This window comes from Salmo salar, unplaced genomic scaffold, assembly GCF_905237065.1.
Source record: "Salmo salar unplaced genomic scaffold, Ssal_v3.1, whole genome shotgun sequence".
NCBI classification, from domain to species: Eukaryota; Metazoa; Chordata; class Actinopteri; order Salmoniformes; family Salmonidae; genus Salmo; species Salmo salar.
Window position 1 is genome coordinate 5,083 of NW_025550081.1, and position 22,247 is coordinate 27,329.

The window sequence follows — 22,247 nt, forward strand, 5'->3', positions numbered from 1 at the left end:
TTCTGTTCCCAGCCTAGGAGGGCCTACAGCAGCACCTAGATTTTCTACACAGATTCTATCAGACCTGGACCCTGACAGTAAATCTCAGTAAGACCAAAATAATGGTGTTCCAAAAAAGGTCCAGCAACAAAGACAACAAATACAAATTCCATCTAGACACCGTTGCCCTAGAGCACACAAACTATACCTACCTCGGCCTAAACATCAGCACCACAGGTAACTTCCACAAAGCTGTGAACGAGCTGAGAGACAAGGCAAGAAGGACCTTCTATGCCATCAAAGGGAAGATAAAATTCGACATACCAATTAGGATCTGGCCAAAAATACTTCAATCAGTTGTCAAACCCATTACTACCCTGATTCACAAAATGTGACTAACAGCCAACTGAAATGCAAAACCCCAAACAATGCAGAGCAGAATTAGGACTATAGCCACAAGTTATCAAAATCCAGAAAAGAGCTGTTAAATTCTACAACCACCTAAAAAGAAGTGATGCCCACACATTCCACCCCAAAGCCATCACCTACAGAGAGATGAACTGGAGAAGAGTCCCCTCAGAGCCCTCACCTACAGAGAGATGAACTGGAGAAGAGTCCCCTCAGAGCCCTCACCTACAGAGAGATGAACTGGAGAAGAGTCCCCTCAGAGCCCTCACCTACAGAGAGATGAACTGGAGAAGAGTCCCCTCAGAGCCCTCACCTACAGAGAGATGAACTGGAGAAGAGTCCCCTCAGAGCCCTCACCTACAGAGAGATGAACCTGGAGAAGAGTCCCCTCAGAGCCCTCACCTACAGAGAGATGAACCTGGAGAAGAGTCCCCTCAGCAAGCTGGTTCTGGGGCTCTGTTCACAAACACAAACAGACCCCACAGAGCCCTCACCTACAGAGAGATGAACCTGGAGAAGAGTCCCCTCAGAGCCCTCACCTACAGAGAGATGAACCTAGAGAAGAGTCCCCTCAGAGCCCTCACCTACAGAGAGATGAACCTGGAGAAGAGTCCCCTCAGAGCCCTCACCTACAGAGAGATGAACCTGGAGAAGAGTCCCCTCAGAGCTCTCACCTACAGAGAGATGAACCTGGAGAAGAGTCCCCTCAGAGCCCTCACCTACAGAGAGATGAACCTGGAGAAGAGTCCCCTCAGAGCCCTCACCTACAGAGAGATGAACCTGGAGAAGAGTCCCCTCAGCCAGCTGGTTCTGGGGCTCTGTTCACAAACACAAACAGACCCCACAGAGCCCTCACATACAGAGAGATGAACCTGGAGAAGAGTCCCCTTAGAGCCCTCACCTACAGAGAGATTAACCTGGAGAAGAGTCCCCTCAGAGCCCTCACCTACAGAGAGATGAACCTGGAGAAGAGTCCCCTCAGAGCCCTCACCTACAGAGAGATGAACCTGGAGAAGAGTCCCCTCAGAGCCCTCACCTACAGAGAGATGAACCTGGAGAAGAGTCCCCTCAGAGCCCTCACCTACAGAGAGATGAACCTGGAGAAGAGTCCCCTCAGAGCCCTCACCTACAGAGAGATGAACCTGGAGAAGAGTCCCCTCAGCAAGCTGGTCCTGGGGCTCTGTTCACAAACACAAACAGACCCCACAGAGCCCTCACCTACAGAGAGATGAACCCAGAGAAGAGTCCCCTCAGCCAGCTGGTCCTGGGGCTCTGTTTACAAACACAACCAGACCACACAGAGCCCCAGGACAACACAGAGCCCCAGGACAACAACACATTTAGACACAACCAAATTATGAGAAAGCAAAAAGATAACTACATTGAACAAAAATATAAACCCAACATGTGAAGTGTTGGTCCCATGTTTCATGAGCTGAAATACAAGATACCAGTTCCATATGCACTCAACGCTTATTTATCTCTGATTTATCTCTGATTTATCTCTGATTTATCTCTGATTTTGTGCACAAATGTGTTTACATCCCTGTTAGTGAGCATTTCTCCCATTTGCCAAGATAATCCATCCACCTGACAGGTGTGGCATATCAACAAGCTGATTAAACAGCATGATCATTACACAGGTGCACCTTGTGCTGGGGACAATTAAAGGACACTCTAAAATGTGCAGTTTTGTCACACAACACTATGCCACAGAGCGTGTAATTGTCATAATGACTTCAGAAATGTCCACCAGAGCTGTAACCAGAGAATTCAATGTTAATTTGTCTACCTTTTGTATTTGTATTTATTAAGGATCCCAATTTGTTCCTGCCAAGGCAGAAACTACTCTTCCTGGAGTCCAACAACATTAAAGCAGTTATATACAGTTTAAAATATTACATTACATTTCATAACACTTTACACAATACATGTAGCGTGTTCCCTCAGGCCACTACTACACTATCACATATCTACAATACATGTAGCGTGTTCCCTCAGGCCACTACTCCACTATCACATATCTACAATACATGTAGCGTGTTCCCTCAGGCCACTACTCCACTATCACATATCTACAATACATGTAGCGTGTTCCTCTCAGGCCACTATCACATATCTACAATACATGTAGCGTGTTCCCTCAGGCCACTACTCCACTATCACATATCTACAATACATGTAGCGTGTTCCCTCAGGCCACTACTCCACTATCACATATCTACAATACATGTAGCGTGTTCCCTCAGGCCACTACTCCAATATCACATATCTACAATACAACATCCATGTGTACTTGTAGAGTGTGTGTCTTATCATGTGTATGTGTGTCTGTGCCTGTGTGTGTCTCTTCACAGTCCCCACTGTTCCATAAGGTGTATTTTTATCAGTTTTTTTTTATCTGATTCTACTGTGTGTCTCAGTTACCTAATGAGGAATAGAGTTCCATGTAGTCATGGCTCTATGTAGTACTGTGCACCTCCCATAGTCTGTTCTGGACTTGAGGACTGTGAAGAGACCTCTGGTGATATGTCTTGTGGGGGTATGCATGGGTGTCTGAGCTGTGTGCCAGTAGTTTAAACAGACAGCTCGGGGGATTCAGCATGTCAATCTCTCTTCCACGTTGAGCCATGAGAGATTTATATCCATAAGCCGCCTCCAACGTTATGGTAGAGAATTTGGCAGAACGTCCAACCGGCCTCACAACCGCAGACTACGTGTAACCATGCCAGCCCAGGACCTCCACATCCATCACCTGCAGGATGGTATAAGGGGGGTGAGGGGGTGCTGAGGAGTATTTATGTCTGTAATAAAGCCTTTTAGTGGGGGAAAACTACTTCTGATTGGCTGGATGTGCCCCTGCCCAGTCATGTGAAATCCATAGATTAGGGCCTAATGAATTTATTTCAATTGACTTATTTCCTTATATGTACTGTAACTCAGTAAAAATCTTTCAAATTATTGCGTGTTGCGTTTATATTTTTGTATTTGCCACACTGGAAAGAATCAACCAAAAACTGAGCAAACTAGAATGCTATCTGGTCATAAACAGTGGCAGAATACCTGACCAGAAATTAAGAAAATCCTTGACCATGTACAGACTCAGTGAGCATAGCCTTGCTATTGAGAAAGGCTGCCGTAGGCAGACCTGGCTCTCAAGAGAAGACAGGCTATGTGCACACTGCCCACAAAATGAGGTGGAAACTGAGCTGCACTTCCTAACCTCCTGCCAAATGTATGACCATATTAGAGACATATATTTCCTTCAGATTAAACAGATCCACAAAGAATTCTTAAACAAATCAAACATTGACAAACTCCCATATCTGTTAGGTGAAATACTGCAGTGTGCCATCCCAGCAGCAAGATGTGTGGCCCGTTGCCATGAGAACGGGACAACCAGTGGAACACACACAACATTGTAAATACAACCTATATTTACCTGTTTATTTATCTTCCCTTTCATACTTCAACTTCTTGCACATTGTTACAACACTGTACATAGCCAATAATATAACATTTGAAACGTCTATATTCTTTTCAATCTTTTGTGAGTGTAATGTTTACTAATGTTTCCATTTGCTTTGGCAATTTAAACATATGTTTCCCATGCCAATAAAGCCCTTTAAATTGAATTGAATTGAGAGAGAGAGAGAGAGAGAGAGAGAGAGAGAGAGAGAGAGAGAGGGACAGAATGAGAACAAGTCTTGAGAGAGAGAGAGAAGAGAGATGGTGTGAGAGAGATTGGGAGTGAGATAAAGAGAGAGGGAGTGAGAGAACTCTCCTCTCTTCATCTGAGGTGCTTGTCTCTAATTGGAGGGGAAAGATCTGTTGGCAGGCGGGAAGCAAGTAGTGGGGCATGGTGGTAACAGATCTCCCAGGGGTTGTTGGGAAGAGAGTCTAAGAGTGACTCCCAATGGGAATGGGGTGCCATTTAGGATGCATAGAGGATGCATGATATTCAAGCTCCCCTCCATTCTGTGTAGGCCTTCCATGTTTCTTGTTAATGTATACCTGAAGGAGGCTCACCTGAGCTGAGGCTGAGAGACTAGGGGGCTGTGGGGCTGGGATATACCTGAGCTGGGACTGAGAGTCTAGGGGCTGGGGGGCTGGGATATACCTGAGCTGGGACTGAGAGTCTAGGGGCTGGGGGGCTGGGATATACCTGAGCTGGGACTGAGAGTCTAGGGGCTGGGGGGCTGGGGGGCTGGGATATACCTGAGCTGGGACTGAGAGTCTAGGGGCTGGGGGGCTGGGATATACCTGAGCTGGGACTGAGAGTCTAGGGGCTGGGGGGCTGGGATATACCTGAGCTGGGACTGAGAGTCTAGGGGCTGGGGGGCTGTGGGGCTGGGATATACCTGAGCTGGGACTGAGAGTCTAGGGGCTGGGGGGCTGGGATATACCTGAGCTGGGACTGAGAGTCTAGGGGCTGGGGGGCTGGGATATACCTGAGCTGGGACTGAGAGTCTAGGGGCTGGGGGGCTGGGGGGCTGGGATATACCTGAGCTGGGACTGAGAGTCTAGGGGCTGGGGGGCTGGGATATACCTGAGCTGGGACTGAGAGTCTAGGGGCTGGGGGGCTGGGATATACCTGAGCTGGGGCTGAGAGACTAGGGGCTGGGGGGGGGCTGGGATATACCTGAGCTGGGACTGAGAGTCTAGGGGCTGGGGGGCTGGGATATACCTGAGCTGGGACTGAGAGTCTAGGGGCTGGGGGGCTGGGATATACCTGAGCTGGGACTGAGAGTCTAGGGGCTGGGGGCTGGGATATACCTGAGCTGGGACTGAGAGTCTAGGGGCTGGGGGGCTGGGGGGCTGGGATATACCTGAGCTGGGACTGAGAGTCTAGGGGCTGGGGGGCTGGGATATACCTGAGCTGGGACTGAGAGTATAGGGGCTGGGGGGCTGGGATATACCTGAGCTGGGACTGAGAGTCTAGGGGCTGAGGGGCTAGGATATACCTGAGCTGGGACTGAGAGTCTAGGGGCTGGGGGGCTGGGATATACCTGAGCTGGGACTGAGAGTCTAGGGGCTGGGATATACCTGAGCTGGGACTGAGAGTCTAGGGGCTGGGATATACCTGAGCTGGGACTGAGAGTCTAGAGGCTGGGGGGCTGGGATATACCTGAGCTGGGACTGAGAGTCTAGGGGCTGGGGGGCTGGGATATACCTGAGCTGGGACTGAGAGTCTAGGGGCTGGGGGGCTGGGATATACCTGAGCTGGGACTGAGAGTCTAGGGGCTGGGGGGCTGGGATATACCTGAGCTGGGACTGAGAGTATAGGGGCTGGGGGGCTGGGATATACCTGAGCTGGGACTGAGAGTCTAGGGGCTGAGGGGCTAGGATATACCTGAGCTGGGACTGAGAGTCTAGGGGCTGGGGGGCTGGGATATACCTGAGCTGGGACTGAGAGTCTAGGGGCTGGGGGGCTGGGATATACCTGAGCTGGGACTGAGAGTCTAGGGGCTGGGGGGCTGGGATATACCTGAGCTGGGACTGAGAGTCTAGAGGCTGGGATATACCTGAGCTGGGACTGAGAGTCTAGAGGCTGGGGGGCTGGGATATACCTGAGCTGGGACTGAGAGTCTAGAGACTGGGATATACCTGAGCTGGGACTGAGAGTCTAGGGGCTGGGGGGCTGGGATATACCTGAGCTGGGGGGGGCTGGGGGGCTGGGATATACCTGAGCTGGGACTGGGGGACTGGGGGGTTGGGATATACCTGAGCTGGGATGGGGGGGCTGGGATATACCTGAGCTAGGATGGGGGGTTGGGATATACCTGAGCTAGGATGGGGGGCTGGGATATACCTGAGCTAGGATGGGGGGGCTGGGATATACCTGAGCTGGGATGGGGGGGCTGGGATATACCTGAGCTAGGATGGGGGGCTGGGATATACCTGAGCTAGGATGGGGGGGCTGGGATATACCTGAGCTAGGATGGGGGGCTGGGATATACCTGAGCTAGGATGGGGGGCTGGGATATACCTGAGCTGGGATGGGGGGGGCTGGGATATACCTGAGCTGGGACTGGGGGACTGGGGGGCTGGGATATACCTGAGCTATGATGGGGGGGCTGGGATATACCTGAGCTGGGATGGGGGGGCTGGGATATACCTGAGCTGGGATTGGGGGGCTGGGGGTTCTGGGATATACTTGAGCTAGTACTGGGGGATTGCGGGGCTGGCTGATTTGGTGATGAGAGGCAATAGGGTTGGAATAGGTTGGTATTTGGGACACAGCCCAGGAAACAGGAAGTATGTCCTCCAAACAAAACTTTTATTCTGAACTCTCTCTGACCTCATAGGCTAATTTCTCCTCAGTTGTAGAGTAGCAGACGTGAAATAGCTGTGGTTTAATTAGAGAGATGGGAAGGTTAGAGAGAGAGACAGAAACAGACTGAGAGAAAGAGAGAGAAAGAGAGGGATGGCGAGAGAGGGATAGAGAGAGAGGGGGGACAGAGGGAGAGACTGGGGTGGGAGAGAGAGAACAGTTGAGAGAGAGAAACAGTGGGGAGAGAGAGAGAAAGGGAGAGAGAGAGAGAGGGAGAAAGAGAGAGAGGGGAAAGGCAAAGGGATAGGGAGAAAGGGTCTGGTTGAAAATTGGATTGCGGCTTAGTGGCTGACTCCTCCCACAGAGTGTTTCTTCTCAGTTAAACAATAACAATAACGAGGCTATATACAGGTGGTACTGATACCGATTCAATGTGCAGGGTTACAGGTTAGTCGAGGTAACCTTTTGGACCTATACTTGGTGCTCCGGTACCACTTGCTGTGCGGTAGCAGAGAGAACAGTCTATGACTTGGGTGACTGGAGTCTTTGATAATTTTTGGGCCTTACTCTGACACTGCCTAGTATAGAGGTCCTGGATGGCAGGAAGCTTGATGTACTGGGCCGTACGCATTACCCTCGATAGCGCCTTATGGTCGGATGCCAAGCAGTTGCCATACCAGGGGGTGATGCAACCGATCAGGATGCTCTCAATGGTGCAGCTGTAAAACTTTTTGAGGATCTATGGACCCATGCCAAATCTTTTCAGTCTCCTGAGGGTGAATAGGCTTTGTCGTGCCCCCTTCACGACCGTCTTGGTGTGTTTGGACCATAATAGGTTGTTGGTGATGTGGACACCAAGAAACTTGAAGCTCTCGACCCGCTCCACTACAGCACCGTCGATGAGAATGGGGGCATGCTCGGTCCTCTTTTTCCTATAGTCCACAATCAACTCTTTGACTTGCTCACGTTGAGGGAGAGGTTGTTGTCCTGGCACCACACTGTAAGGTCTCTGACCTCCTCCCTATAGGCTGTCTCACCGTTGTGTCGCCAGCATACTTAATGATGGTGTTAGAGTCGTGCTTGGCCACGCAGTCGTGGGTGAGCAGGGAGTACAGGACGGGATTAAGCACGCACCCCTGAGGGGCCCCCATGTTGAGGATCAGTGCGGCAGATGTGTTGTTGCCTACCCTTTTAGGGCTCCCGAGTGGCGCAGCGGTCTAAGGCACTGCATCTTAGTACTAGAGGCGTCACTACAGTCCCTGGTTCAATTCCAGGCTGTATCATAACCGGCCGTAATAGAGAGTCCCATAGGGTGGCGCACAGTTGGCCCAGCATCATCCAGGTTTGGGGTAGGCCGTAATTGTAAATAAGAATTTGTTCTTAACTGTCTTACCTAGTTAAATAAAGGTTAAATACATTTTTAAAAACAAAATAAATTAAACTTACCACCTGGGGAAGTCCAGGATCCAATTGCAGAGGAAGGTGTTTAGTCCCAGGGTCCTTAGCTTTCTCTTGCATTTCAAAGGTGATGGTACAAAAAAATACAAAAGAACGTTTGGTTTTTTCTTTGTATTATCTTTTACCAGATCTATTGTGTTATATTCTCCTACATTCCTTTCATATTTCCACAAACATCAAAGTGTTTCCTTTCAAATGATACCAAGAATATGGATATCCTTGCTTCAGGGCCTGAGCAACAGGGAGTTAGATTTGGGTATGTCATTTTAGGAGAACATTTTTAAAAAAGGGGCAGATCCTTATTTAAGGTACTGTCAAAACTAAAATACCACCTATACAGGATTTAACAATTGAACTCGCCCCTGCCTACCCAATGGCAGGTCAGTATTCTACTGACCTAGTATATAGCTAGGGACTGTTCCTCAAACTGAACTGTAAGGGGCTTACAGTAAAGTGGGATATCCCCAAAGTGCCTATGTTCCCTCACCTTGTACCTATAAACCCGGCACCTTTTCAGGATCGTCCGGGCCAGAGTTTCAACCTCAGCACACTGAGTGGGCTGCCCTCCCCTGGGTTGGCTTAGCCCAGAGACGCCCCTCTTACGACTCCTACCAATGCACTCAGTACCTATAGTTGGGACTCAGCCTCCTTTATACCAGCAACTCAGGTTCCCGATAGACTAACTAACCAGATGCTAAAATTACTCCTTTAATCAAGTCTATTTCAAAAACGTAGAGAAAACATACATGCACTAGTTTGACTCATTGATGACACTGGGTTTCAGAACAATAAAGCTAGTTTATTCAAAGTTCCAGAAACAGACATAAAAAAATCCCAGATCAATCAACCAATCACAAATCAATATCACAAATCAATGATAAGTTCAAATCAACCATGAATTAACTTTATAGATGCCTCCAGCGCCCTTAACTAAACCCTTAGTGGGATGTGCCAATAAAATGTTACTTGTGTAGTAAAAATCTAAATATAAGTATAATAAATATCTAGATAAGGAGCTAAAAAGCTACAGCAAAATGTTTCTTCCAGCAACCTAAATATAAGTATAATAAAAACCTAATTGTATCTCAAGCTAAAAAGCGAAAGCAAAAATCTTGTTCCAGCAGTCGACAGGTTCTTCTAGCTAGCTCAAAGAGAGGTGGTACCCTTCCTTTATACCCTCAGTCTTCCTTTCTGCTAACTCACTGTGGCTAATTCTTGCTCCAATGACACCGAATGCGGCCATCACTCAAAAGGTGTTTTGTCAGCACCAACTAACCCCCACCTTTTCCTCACCTGAGCACAACATGCCCGTCAATAGGACGTCTGTCTCCTGCCTGGCTGTTCTGACCTGGGATTTCCAATTCCAGCTAGCCTTAGTATACTCCATTATCAGTCACTATTAAAACATACATTTATAAAACATGAAGGTTTCTTATTCCACTCAGTTCTAATCCTACTCCAGCCTAACGTATTACTCCCATTATATATTAAACATAAAACATTTTAAACACTCCAACACTTTTACATTTATCAACCTCCTCCTCTAAGCCTAACATAGTCTATATGCATCACACCTTAAAGCAAACACTATAGCATTCTTAACCATTTTACTACACTACTTTAATCCCCCTTTAATATTTCCCAATGTTTTCAAGCTTTAACATATTTAACATTTAATTATCATTTCAATAAACCTCAGTCACAATGAATTTATTCTCCCTTTTCTTAGTTTCTTTAAATCAATGTCAATGAAAGTGAAACTTCTTCATGGGTATGAGTGTATGCAAGTGGGGCCTTCCTACCTACGCCCTCTGTCACTAAACTGTCACAGAAAACATATCTATAACTCAACAGGTGTTTAGTGGTCCCTATATAGCGGTCCCTATATAGTGGTCCCTTTATAGCGTTCCCTATATAGCGGTCCCTATATCTATAACTCAACAGGTGTTTAGTGGTCCCTATATAGCGGTCCCTATATAGTGGTCCCTTTATAGCGTTCCCTATATAGCGGTCCCTATATCTATAACTCAACAGGTGTTTAGTGGTCCCTATATAGTGGTCCCTATATAGCGGTCCCTATATCTATAACTCAACAGGTGTTTAGTGGTCCCTATATAGTGGTCCCTATATCTATAACTCAACAGAGCTTTGTTAAATCTTTCATTCCTTTTGTGGCAGGACATTGGGACTTCATTACAACCTACTCCATCATCATCATCATCATCATCATCCTCTTCTTCCTCCAGCACCAGAATCTGCAGAGGGGCCGTACTGTTGTCCAGTAGTCTCAGTTTCCTGGGAGTTGAGAATGGCTTCCAGCATGGCTCTATACAGCTGCCCAGAGGAAGGGTCTTCCATCAGGAGAGAATCTGGGGTCACCACCCCTCTCAGTTGGCCCACAAGCTGGTGCACCAGAGTACCCCTGTACAGCCTAGACTCCAACAGGGAAACAACAGAGGGTTGAATTAGCTGTGTTGCTGCTGGGCTAGAATAAAATGTAAAGGAATACCACTGGTCTACTGTAGAGGTTAGAGGTTAGCGGTTAGGGTTGATTTAGGAAGTGACACGTTACCATGCAATCTGAGGCTCAGGTAGAGGGAAGCACAGCAGTTGGTTCAGGTCAAGGCCATCCCTCATGCAGCGCTGCCATTGGCTATAGGCGTGGGCCACAGCCAGGTCCAGACTCCTAGCACCTCTCTGAATCAGCCCTCTCAGCCTCTCCAACACAGGTCCCTCCTCTATGAACCCTGATACACAAAAAGGAGAGGAGTCATTGGCTGCACTTCACGCACTTTATTTATACATTCTAAGTTGTGTGTGCCTGTATGTGTGTTTCCGTTCATATTCTGGTCCATACCTCTCTGGCTCTTCCTCTGTCTGCAGAGCTCTCCATACACCAGTCCTAGTAGCAGGGCCTGCAGGAAAGGATGGTCTGGTCGGAGATGGGCGTGCCTCAGCCAGTAGTAGGTAACAGCCACAGGAAGTCGCAGATGAGGTGGGATACCATTCAAAGTGGACTGGGACACACCAAGGGTTTCCAAAAACATCTCAAGCCGCACTGAATGTGGAGCCTAAGAAACAGAACAAGAGAATGAGAATGAATTTTTAGAATCAACAGCAGTATGTTCATATTATACTGTATATTATATCACATGTTTACATACCTGATATACTGTATACTATATCACATGTATACATACCTGATATACTGTATACTATATCACATGTATACATACCTGATATACTGTATTCTATATCACATGTTTACATACCTGATATACTGTATACTATATCACATGTTTACATACCTGATATACTGTATACTATATCACATGTATACATACCTGATATACTGTATACTATATCACATGTATACATACCTGATATACTGTATACTATATCACATGTATACATACCTGATATACTGTATACTATATCACATGTATACATACCTGATATACTGTATACTATATCACATGTTTACATACCTGATATACTGTATACTATATCACATGTATACATACCTGATATACTGTATACTATATCACATGTTTACATACCTGATATACTGTATACTATATCACATGTATACATACCTGATATACTGTATACTATATCACATGTATACATACCTGATATACTGTATACTATATCACATGTATACATACCTGATATACTGTATACTATATCACATGTATACATACCTGATATACTGTATACTATATCACATGTTTACATACCTGATATACTGTATACTATATCACATGTTTACATACCTGATATACTGTATACTATATCACATGTATACATACCTGATATACTGTATACTATATCACATGTATACATACCATATATACTGTATACTATATCACATGTATACATACCTGATATACTGAATACTATATCACATGTATACATACCTGATATACTGAATACTATATCACATGTATACATACCTGATATACTGTATACTATATCACATGTATACATACCTGATATACTGTATACTATATCACATGTATACATACCTGATATACTGTATACTATATCACATGTATACATACCTGATATACTGTATACTATATCACATGTATACATACCTGATATACTGTATACTATATCACATGTATACATACCTGATATACTGTATACTATATCACATGTATACATACCTGATTCAGCATGTCTAGCTGCATTTGTTGTGCAGCTCTGGGCAAGATGGCTTTAACCATGCTGCTGGTCAGGTTCATGCCTTCCCTGTCATACTCCTTCACTTCCCTGCTCTCACCCAGCAGCAGCCCGAAGACTACCTGCCGTATGGGCCGAGAGGTGTTGTTCCCACTGGGTAAGCTGGGATCTTCCACTTGGACACCTTGAATCACTGGCCTCAGCTGCAGAATGTATATTATGGTGGACGGAAGTGTCCCCTTCATCAACGGCAGCAGGGTCCAGTCTGGAAGGACACTCAGATGGTCTGGGAGATGGCCGGGATCAGGAGCCTTGTCTTTAATGAAGAACTGCTCCAGGCAACCGGGTTGAAGCTGGTACACTTTTATGCCCCGAGAGAGGGCCTGGAGGGCAGCATCCATGTTGTGTTGGTTGTTCCTAGAAACGATGAGTCTGGGCACATTGTCCAAGGCCTCCTGCTGCTCCTGGAAACTGGCCAGCCATTTCAGCAACTTGTTGAAAAAGACAACCCCTTCCCAAGCACAAACATATACAGTTTACATCAGAAGTTTACATACACCTCAGCCAAATACATTTAAACTGAGTTTTTCACAATTCCTGACATTTAATCCGAGTAAAGATTCCCTGTCTTAGGTCAGTTAGGATCACCACTTTATTTTAAGAATGTGAAATGTCAGAATAATAGTAGAGAAAATTATTTATTTCAGCTTTTATTTCTTTCGCAACATTCCAAGTGGGTCAGAAGTTTACATACACTCAATTAGTATTTGGTATCTTTGCCTTTAAATTGTTTAACTTGGGTCAAACGTTTCGGGTAGCCTTCCTCAAGCTTCCCACAATAAGTTGGGTGAATTTTGGCCCATTCCTATTGACAGAGCTGGTGTAACAGAGTCAGGTTTGTAGGCCTCCTTGCTCGCACACGCTTTTTCAGTTCTGTCCACAAATGTTCTATGGGATTGAGGTCAGGGCTTTGTGATGGCCACTCCAATTCCTTGACTTTGTTGTCCTTAAGCCATTTTGCCACAACTTTGGAAGTATGCTTGGGGTCAATGTCCATTTGGAAGACCCATTTGCGACCAAGCTTTAACTTCCTGACTGATGTCTTGAGATGTTGCTTCAATATATCCACATAATTTTCCTTCCTCAAGAAGTAATCTATTCTGTGAACTGCACCAGTTCCTCCTGCAGCAAAGCACCACCACGACATGATGCTGCCACCCCCGTGCTTCACGGTTGGGATGGGGTTCTTCGGCTAGCAAGCATCCCCCTTTATCCTCCAAACATAACGATGGTCATTATGGCTAAACAATTCAATTTTTGTTTCATCAGACCAGAGGACATTTCTCCAAAAAGTATGATCTTTGTCCCCATGTGCAGTTGCAAACCGTAGTCTGGGTTTTTTATGGCGGTTTTTGAGCAGTGCCTTCTTCCTTGCTGAGCAGCCTTTCAGGTTTGTCGATATAGGACTCGTTTTACTGTGGATATAGATACTTTCTACCTGTTTCCTCCAGCATCTTCACAAGGTCCTTTGCTGTTCTGGGATTGATTTGCACGTTTCTCACCAATGTACGTTCATCTCTAGGAGACAGAGCGCGTCTCCTTCCTGAGCGGTGTCGTGTCTTTGGCTATGCCGGATTAAGTGATATGACATGCTAACTTATAAAATGATTTCTCTGTAATTAATATTACCTGATTAAGCTAATCATGTAAATGTAATTAACTAGAAAGTCGGGGCACCACGGAAGAATGTTTATAGAGCTGTTATCTTCCGAATAAACTCTTAAAATACTAAGTAATATTTTACATCGATAGCAGTCAATATTAACCCTTATCTTATTTTCAGTCTCATAATGAAAGTTGTAAATTCTTGGCTATCTTCACGAACCCTGGCTAACAAGTTGAATCCGCAATACAAAATTGGGTTTAATTATTTATTTACTAAATACCTAACTAATCACACAGAATTACAAATACACCGAATACAAATGATGTCATACAGAAAACGTCCTGGTGGACGGAACCTGTATCATGGCTGGTTACACAAAGGAAAGGGGGTTGGGCTTGAATGAAAGAGCGGGAAGATTTAGGAACAGAGGAACAGCAGCTAGGCTATCGTAAATACATTATCTTATGCATTCTAAATTACCGCCCATTTGGAAAAGGAAAATGCAATAAATATTTACTCTGAGCTGCGCTTCGGTAGATTGGTCGTAGATGCTGGCCGGGTTGGCCAACAGATCTTCCTGTAAACTCTTAAGAATGTCTCTGGTGGTAAATTGGATACGTGGTGGTATCTTCGTCCGTCTGTTAGACTGGATCCGTCGTCCGTCCTTTCCTAGCCCCCGTCTACAGCGGCCGCTGCTACTCAACGGCTAGGAAGTATCACTTCTGTAGTGAATAAGCTCAAAGTTCATACCATTCGCCACCAAAGCTCACGCCGAGGTTGGCTTAGTTCTGTTTTTGACATGTGTGTCCTTCTAACGTGGAGGCTGCAGACCTTACGTACTGGAACAACCTGGTTATCTTTTCGTTAAAGGCTTATATAGTGGAGAGGGGGAGGGAGGTGTTTCATCGTTTATAACCCCTGTCTCTTCACAGGGTTGGGCCACTGATCAAGCAGGGCACTTTCCTTATGAAAACCCAATTCTCTCATTTGGAAGCTAAAATTACATTTAATCTCCTAACAAACAATTTCAATATCAAACATTTCAATTGCATAACAATTCCATGTGACTCTGATAACTAGAGGGTGGATACTTTCCCAGATACAGTTTATGTCGTCCTGTCATCAGTCATAATGTCTCAGATGACAACTGAAATGAAATCCATACTCATTACGTTATAAAGCATATTTCCAACTGGTTTTATTACCAAAATATGGTTCCTTTCCCCATTTGTTTGATGTTCCCAGACTCTCTATATTTAACAGGACAGCAGTCCTTCAGTAGGGTCAGTAAGAGAGGGGAAGGGAGAGAGGTATTTATGGGGGGGGTCATAAACCTTACCCACAGGCCAACGTCATGACAGCGGTATGACGGCTGTGTGGTCGCATGGTGTTTATACTTGCGTACTATTGTTTGTACAGTTGAACATGGTACCTTCAGCCGTTTGGAAATTGCTCCCAAGGGTGAACCAGACTTGTGGAGGTCTACAATTTTCTTCTGAGGTCTTGGCTGATTTCTTTTGATTTTCCCATGATGTCAAGCAAAGAGGCACTGCGTTTGAAGGTAGGCCTTGAAATACATCCACAGGTACACCTCCAATTGACTCAAATTATGTCAATTAGCCTATCAGAAGCTTCTAAAACCATGACATATTTTTCTGGAATTTTCCAAGCTGTTTAAAGGCACAGTCAACTTAGTGTATGTAAACTTCTGACCCGCTGGAATTGTGATACAGTGAATTATAGGTGAAATAATCTGTCTGTAAACAATTGTTGGAAAAATTACTAATGTCACGCACAAAGTAGATGTCCTAACCGACTTGCCAAAACTATAGTTTGTTAACAATACATTTGTGGAGTGGTTGAAAACGAGTTTTAATGACTCCAACCTAAGTGTATGTAAACTTCCGACTTCAACTGTATATATAAAATAAAGCAGACATTGAATATCCCTTTGGTGAAGTTATCAATGACACTTTGGATGGTGTATCAATACACCCAGTCACTCAAAGATACAGGCATCCTTCCTAACTCAGTTGTTGGAGAGGAAGGAAATCGCTCAGGGGTTTCACCATGAGGCCAATGGTTACGTTAATGGCTGTGATAGGAGAAAACTGTACAGCAGGGATCTCCAACCTTTTCTTGCATGACAGCTACATAAAGAAAAATGAATGTCACAAGATACTCATTTTTTTTATAGCTTTCAAATCTGTAAATTCTTCTCTCCTCAACCCTGCAACTCTTCCCTTGTTCCTTGTACAAGAGTTGTGTTTTCTGGCAATATTTAATAGTCAAATAACAACTCTAAGGGGGCCCCATAAAATTAGATTTTGAATTATCCCAAATTCTGTTTTGTGTGCATTTCAGTTTTTTACTCTCAATGTTACAATTATTCAGAGATGCACACAAAATTCTGTTTTGTGTGCATTTTTTACTCTCAATATTACAATTATTCAGAGAGAAACAATGGAAGTTGATGTTCTGAGTCCATGTCAATGCTTAAATCACATCAACAGAAAAATGTAGAGGTCTGAAAAAAATGTATATATTTTCCTGTAGTTATCTTTTAATTGCGCATCTAGCAGGACAGGAATGTATTGGTTTAGCAATGTTTCTGCTGTTAGGCCTACTGCTGCAGCACATCATGGCAGAGACTGCTCAGCAATGGCCTCCTAATTTATGCAAATAATCATGATATACACTACCGTTCAAAAGTTTTGGGGTCACTTAGAAATACTTAGAAAAGCACATTATTTGGCCATAAAAATAACATCAAATTGATCAGAAATACAGTGTAGATATTGTTAATGTTGTAAATAACTATTGTAGCTGGAAACGTCAGATTTTTAATGGAATATCTACATAGGCGTACAGAGGCCCATTATCAGCAACTATCACTCCTGTGTTCCAATGGCACGTTGTGTTAGCTAATCCAAGTTTATCATTTTAAAAGGCTAATCGATCATTAGAAAACCTATTGCAATTATGTTAGCACAGCTGAAAACTGTTGTACTTATTAAAGAAGCAATAAAACGGGCCTTCTTTAGACTAATTGAGTATCTGGAGCATCAGCATTTGTGGGTTCGATTACAGGCTCAAAATGGCCAGAAACTCGTCAGTCTATTCTTGTTCTGAGAAATGACGACTATTCCATGCGAGAAATTGCCAAGAAACTGAAGGTCTCGTACAACGCTGTGTACTGCTCCCTTCACAGAACAGCACAAACTGTCTCTCACCAGAATAGAAAGAGGAGTGGGAGGCCCCGGTGCACAACTGAGCAAGGGGACAAGTACATTAGAGGACAAGTACAGTGTCTAGTTTGAGAAACAGAAGGCTCACAAGTCCTCAGCTGGCAGCTTCATTAAATAGTACCCGCAAAACACCAGTCTCAACGTCAACAGTGAAGAGGCGACTCTGGGATGCTGGCCTTCTTGGCATTTCACTGTAACGTCTATCCATGTTGTATTCTGCGCATGTGACTAATACAATTGATTTGATTTAATGTCAGAATATGCCGAAGACACACATCCGCCACACCTTCATTTCTTTGATCTCCACAACAAATGAATAATGGGTGAATAGCATAATATTGTCATGTTGTCATGAATTTAAAACATTGTCATGTTTAAATTCGAGGTTAGAATACACATAGAGAGAATGGTACATGAAAAGGGAATTATGTTCCATTGACGTGCGCTTAACTCAGGTTGGAATCGGCCCTCATAGGAGGAATGTATTATGAAAAAAGTTTTCTGTTCCATCTTATTTGGAAATTAAACCCCATAACAGACAAGCTGCTGCACACAATTTCTAAAAACTGGTTGGGTTGGTTGTTCTCTGGAACCCAGACTGGTTGGTGTGGTTGGGTTGGTTGGTATAAGCTATGGACATTGAACACAATCACGTTTTATCAATGGAAATTTGAATGCTCAGAGATACCGTCACGAGATCCTGAGGCCCTTTGTCGTGCCATTCATCCACCTCATGTTTCAGCCCCATGTCTCAAGGATCTGTACACAATGTGTGTGTGTGTGTGTGTGACTAGTTAATGCAGTGCTGCATTGCAGAGTTTTTTGTCACATCTCTTCCCCCAATGATTCTTGGTCCCTAAATGGTTTCCATGTCACACAGTCATAAATCTACAGATATCACTTAATGCATTTCAAACAGTGATTATCAGCCCCCAAACCTCCATATTGGTAAACAGTATCTTTGTGTTAGTAGAGGACTCAATAAAGAAGAAACGTACTTTGCATCCCATTGACGTATACTACACACGCAACCTCTCTCTTTCTCTGAATGTCCGATTCAATTTCAGCCGTCAAAAGAGAGAGGCTTCGAGCCAGGCAGTAATAATTTGTTCTGAACTGACTTGCCTAGTCCGGCAGGTGGCCTAGTGGTTAGAGCGTTGCACCTCTAACCGAAAGGTTGCAAGATCAAATCCCTGAGCTGACAAGGTAAAAATCTGTTGTTCTGACCCTGAACAAGGCAGTTAACCCACTGTTCCTAGGCTGCCATTGAAAAAAAGAATTTGTTCTTAACTGACTTGCCTAGTTAAATAAATAAGCCTGCAGAGGAGAATTGCTATTGCTTGATTTCTCCTAATGAATTTCTAATATGTTAAAATGGAAATTGTACTTTTTTAATCTCTGAATTAACTCTTATCTGGTGGAAACACTTCATTCTGTTTCTTTGCTTGTAGTATTTGTTTACAAAATGAAAATAAAGATACTGTAGCTGTATGGTATTTCATATGGTAAAGTCCACTATGTTGTGAGCTGCTGCTTGCATTTGACCAGTTGTCTCAGATAAACAGAATGAATGTCAGTGGTCTGTTTGTGATTTCAGATATACACTACTGGTCAAAAGTTTTTGTCACGATCGTCGTTGGAAACTCGAACCAAAGCGCAGCTTGATCTGGGTTCCACATATTTATTGAAGTGAAACTCTCAAAAAAAACAATAAAGAATAAACGAACACGTGAAGCTATGGCGTGCTCACAGGCAACTACACATAAACAAGATCCCACAAAACACAGTGGGGAAATGGCTGCCTAAATCTGATCCCCAATCAGAGACAATGATAAACAGCTGCCTCTGATTGGGAACCATACCAGGCCAACATAGGAATAAACACACTAGATCTCCCACCCTTGTCACACCCCGACCAAATTAGAGAATAAAAAGGCTCTCTATGGTCAGGGAGTGACAGTTTTAGAAAACCTACTCATTCAAGGGTTTTTCTTTATTCTTACTATTTTCTACATTGTAGAATAATAGTGAAGACATCAAAACTATTAAATAACACGTTTGGAATCAGTAACCAAACAAGGGTTAAACAAATGAAAATATATTTTATATTTGAGATTCTTCAAATAGCCACCCTTTGCCTTGATGACGGCTACAATATTATTGTAGTGATCCTCGAGCCACCTTACAATTCCCAGCAAGTGGGTTAGCCCTGTTGGCACGATGCGTAGAGTGTTTGCCTTTCACGCCAGCTACCTGGGATCGCCCCACCATTCACTACAGTATTATATATATAATTATTCGTTTTTATTTTTATTTAACTAAGCAAGTCAGTTCAGAACAAATTCTTATTTACAATGACGGCCTAAGAACAGTGGGTTAACTGCCTTGTTCAGGGGCAGAACGACAGATTTTTACCTTGTCAGCTCGGGAATTCGATGTAGCAACCTTTTGGTTACTTGCCCAACGCTCAAACCACTAGGCTACCTGCCGCCCCAAATGCATCTGTAGTAGTTGTGTATACTTCGGTATACAGGTAATTTGTTCAAACTTACTTGGCCTTCGATTGGGTTCCATCGGCAGCTTGTCTTCCCACCTAATGGGAAAGCCCATCTTATCCAAGTTGACATAGTCGTTTCCTGTGATGGCAGCGAAGACTGGGAGAAGCTGTCTGTTGATCTTGAAGTGTCTGCAGAAGCTTGTTGTGGTGTACCGTTTGCAGGGGATGTAATTTTGAGAACTCCAGCGTTGCGTCGATGCGTTCTGCCACTTAAAATGGGAGATGGGCAGATATCCTGCCTGGATGTCAAAAATATAAAAGTCACTGTCATAGGACAGGACCGGACAGTTCCACCTTTCAGCCAAGGAGGCTATTTCTTGGTCTGCTTCAAAGATGCACTGTGCGAATGGCACCTTCAGGCTGGAGAGGACCTGTTTGAAGACTTGTTTGACGAGGGTTGGTATTATTCCGTCCCCCTGAAGCCCCTTGGACAAGTTGTTGGCTGTGTTGAGCGTTGATTGAACTCGGTGGAGGAGAGTTTCAAACTTTTTATCGGAAAAGTCAGAGCCTCCATCTATAATCACATAAGGTTCAATGCCACAATCTCTCAGAGCCTTAAAGAACTTGCAGACCTGGTCCTCAAAATCATCATAATCCCCTCCATGCTTCTGATCCAAACACGAGTTAAAATAAAGAGAGTGGTAAAGATTAGAACCATCTATGACCAGCTTGCTGTTTCTGAAGTGATAATCTGTTAAAATCGCTCCATGATCATCTATGAACCTGGTTAAACCCTGGACACCCATGATGTGCTCCTTCTAGAATGTGATGTCTTTCTAAGTAAAGAGTTTCTGTCACAGGACTATTTATAGCGTCATTACAATGGATGAGTTTCCATTTAGTTAAGTTTCCCTTTCCATTCGTCATCTCTCCCTCATGATCTCTTTATGGTCACTTCACCTGATGCTGAGTAGATCTAGACAAGTTAATGGGATAATTCTTATTGAAATCCTCTATGAAAATAATACAATCAGAAATGGGCTACCGTGGTGGTGGTGGAGTTGGTGGTGGTGTGGGCTACCATGGTGGTGGTAGTGTTGGCTACCGTGGTGGTGGTGGTGGTGGTGTTGGCTACCGTGGTGGTGGTGGTGTGGCCTACCATGGTGGTGGTGGTGTTGGCTACCGTGGTGGTGGTGGTGTTGGTGTGGGAGGTTACCATGGTGGTGGTGGTGGTGTTGGCTACTGTGGTGGTGGTGTAGGTTACCATGGTGGTTGTGGTGGTGGTGTAGGTTACCATGGTGGTGGTGTGGGCTAACATGTTGGTGGTGGTGGTGTGGGTAACCATGGTGGTGGTGGTGTTGGCTACTGTGGTGGTGGTGGAGGTTACCATGGTGGTGGTGTTGGCTACCGTGGTGGTGTTGGTGTGGGCTAACATGTTGGTGGTGGTGGTGGTGCTGGTGGTGATGTGGGCTACTATGGTGGTGTGACAGTTAAATCACAGGAGGACATGGAGTAACAGGTCAAAGAGTTAAAGGTTTATTAACTTAAAATACAGGAGGACATGGAGTGAAGAGTTTCAGTCACATGACTATTTACAGCATCATTACGATGGATGTGTTTCTCTTTTGTTAAGTTTCCCTTTCCGAAAACCTAACAGGCTAACACCCTACAGGAGGATTAATTATGCAAACAGTGGTCATCACACATGATCCCCTTGTTTAGTTTACTGTTCCAGTGTATTTGGAAATGAAACCTCCATAACAGATAAACTGCTGCACACTATTTGTATAAACTGGTTGGGTTGGTTGGCAAATGCCTGTATTTAGTTTAGCTTGCTGATGGTGGTGTGGGCTACTGTGGTGGTGGTGGTGGTGGTGGTGTGAGCTACTGTGGTGGTGGTGTTGTGTGCTACCGTGGTGGTGGTGGTGTTGGTGGTGGGCTACTGTGGTGGTGGAGTTGTGGGCTACTATGGTGATGGAGTTGTGGCCTACTGTGGTGGTGGAGTTGTGGGCTACTATGGTGGTGGTGGTGGTGGGCTACCATGGTGGTGGAGTTGTGGGCTACCATGGTGGTGGTGGTGGTGGTGTTGTGGGCTACTAAGGTGGTGGTGGTGGGCTACCATGGTGGTGGAGTTGTGGCCTACTGTGGTGGTGGTGCTGTGGGCTACTGTGGTTGTGGTGGTGATGGTGTGGGCTACCATGGTGGTGGAGTTGTGGGCTACCATGGTGGTGGTGTTGTGGAGTACTGTGGTGGTGGAGTTGTGGGCTACCATGGTGATGGAGTTGTGGCCTACCATGGTGGTGGAGTTGTGGGCTACCATGGTGATGGAGTTGTGGGCTACCATGGTGGTGGAGTTGTGGGCTACCATGGTGGTGGAGTTGTGGGCTACCATGGTGGTGGAGTTGTGGGCTACCATGGTGGTGGAGTTGTGGGCTACCATGGTCGTGGTGGTGCAGTTGATGTGGGCTACCATGTTGGTGGTGGTGGTGCTGGTGATGTGGGCTACTATGCTGGTGTGAGAGAGAGAAG

At 44.9% G+C, this 22,247-nt stretch overlaps 1 protein-coding gene across 1 annotated transcript; it reads right to left on the reverse strand.

Annotated features, from left to right (window-relative positions):
* Window positions 1-8,903: 8,903 nt before the first annotated feature.
* LOC106593784 (protein asteroid homolog 1) lies at window positions 8,904-20,542 on the reverse strand. The gene is made up of 5 exons (XM_045713648.1): window positions 19,774-20,542; window positions 12,292-12,818; window positions 10,977-11,190; window positions 10,692-10,866; window positions 8,904-10,550 (listed from the first exon to the last, which is right to left on the reverse strand). Exons 1-5 carry the CDS (start codon window positions 20,522-20,524, stop codon window positions 10,346-10,348), a joined length of 1,872 nt encoding a protein of 623 aa, XP_045569604.1. The 5' UTR covers window positions 20,525-20,542; the 3' UTR covers window positions 8,904-10,345.
* Between the last annotated feature and the right edge of the window lie 1,705 nt (window positions 20,543-22,247).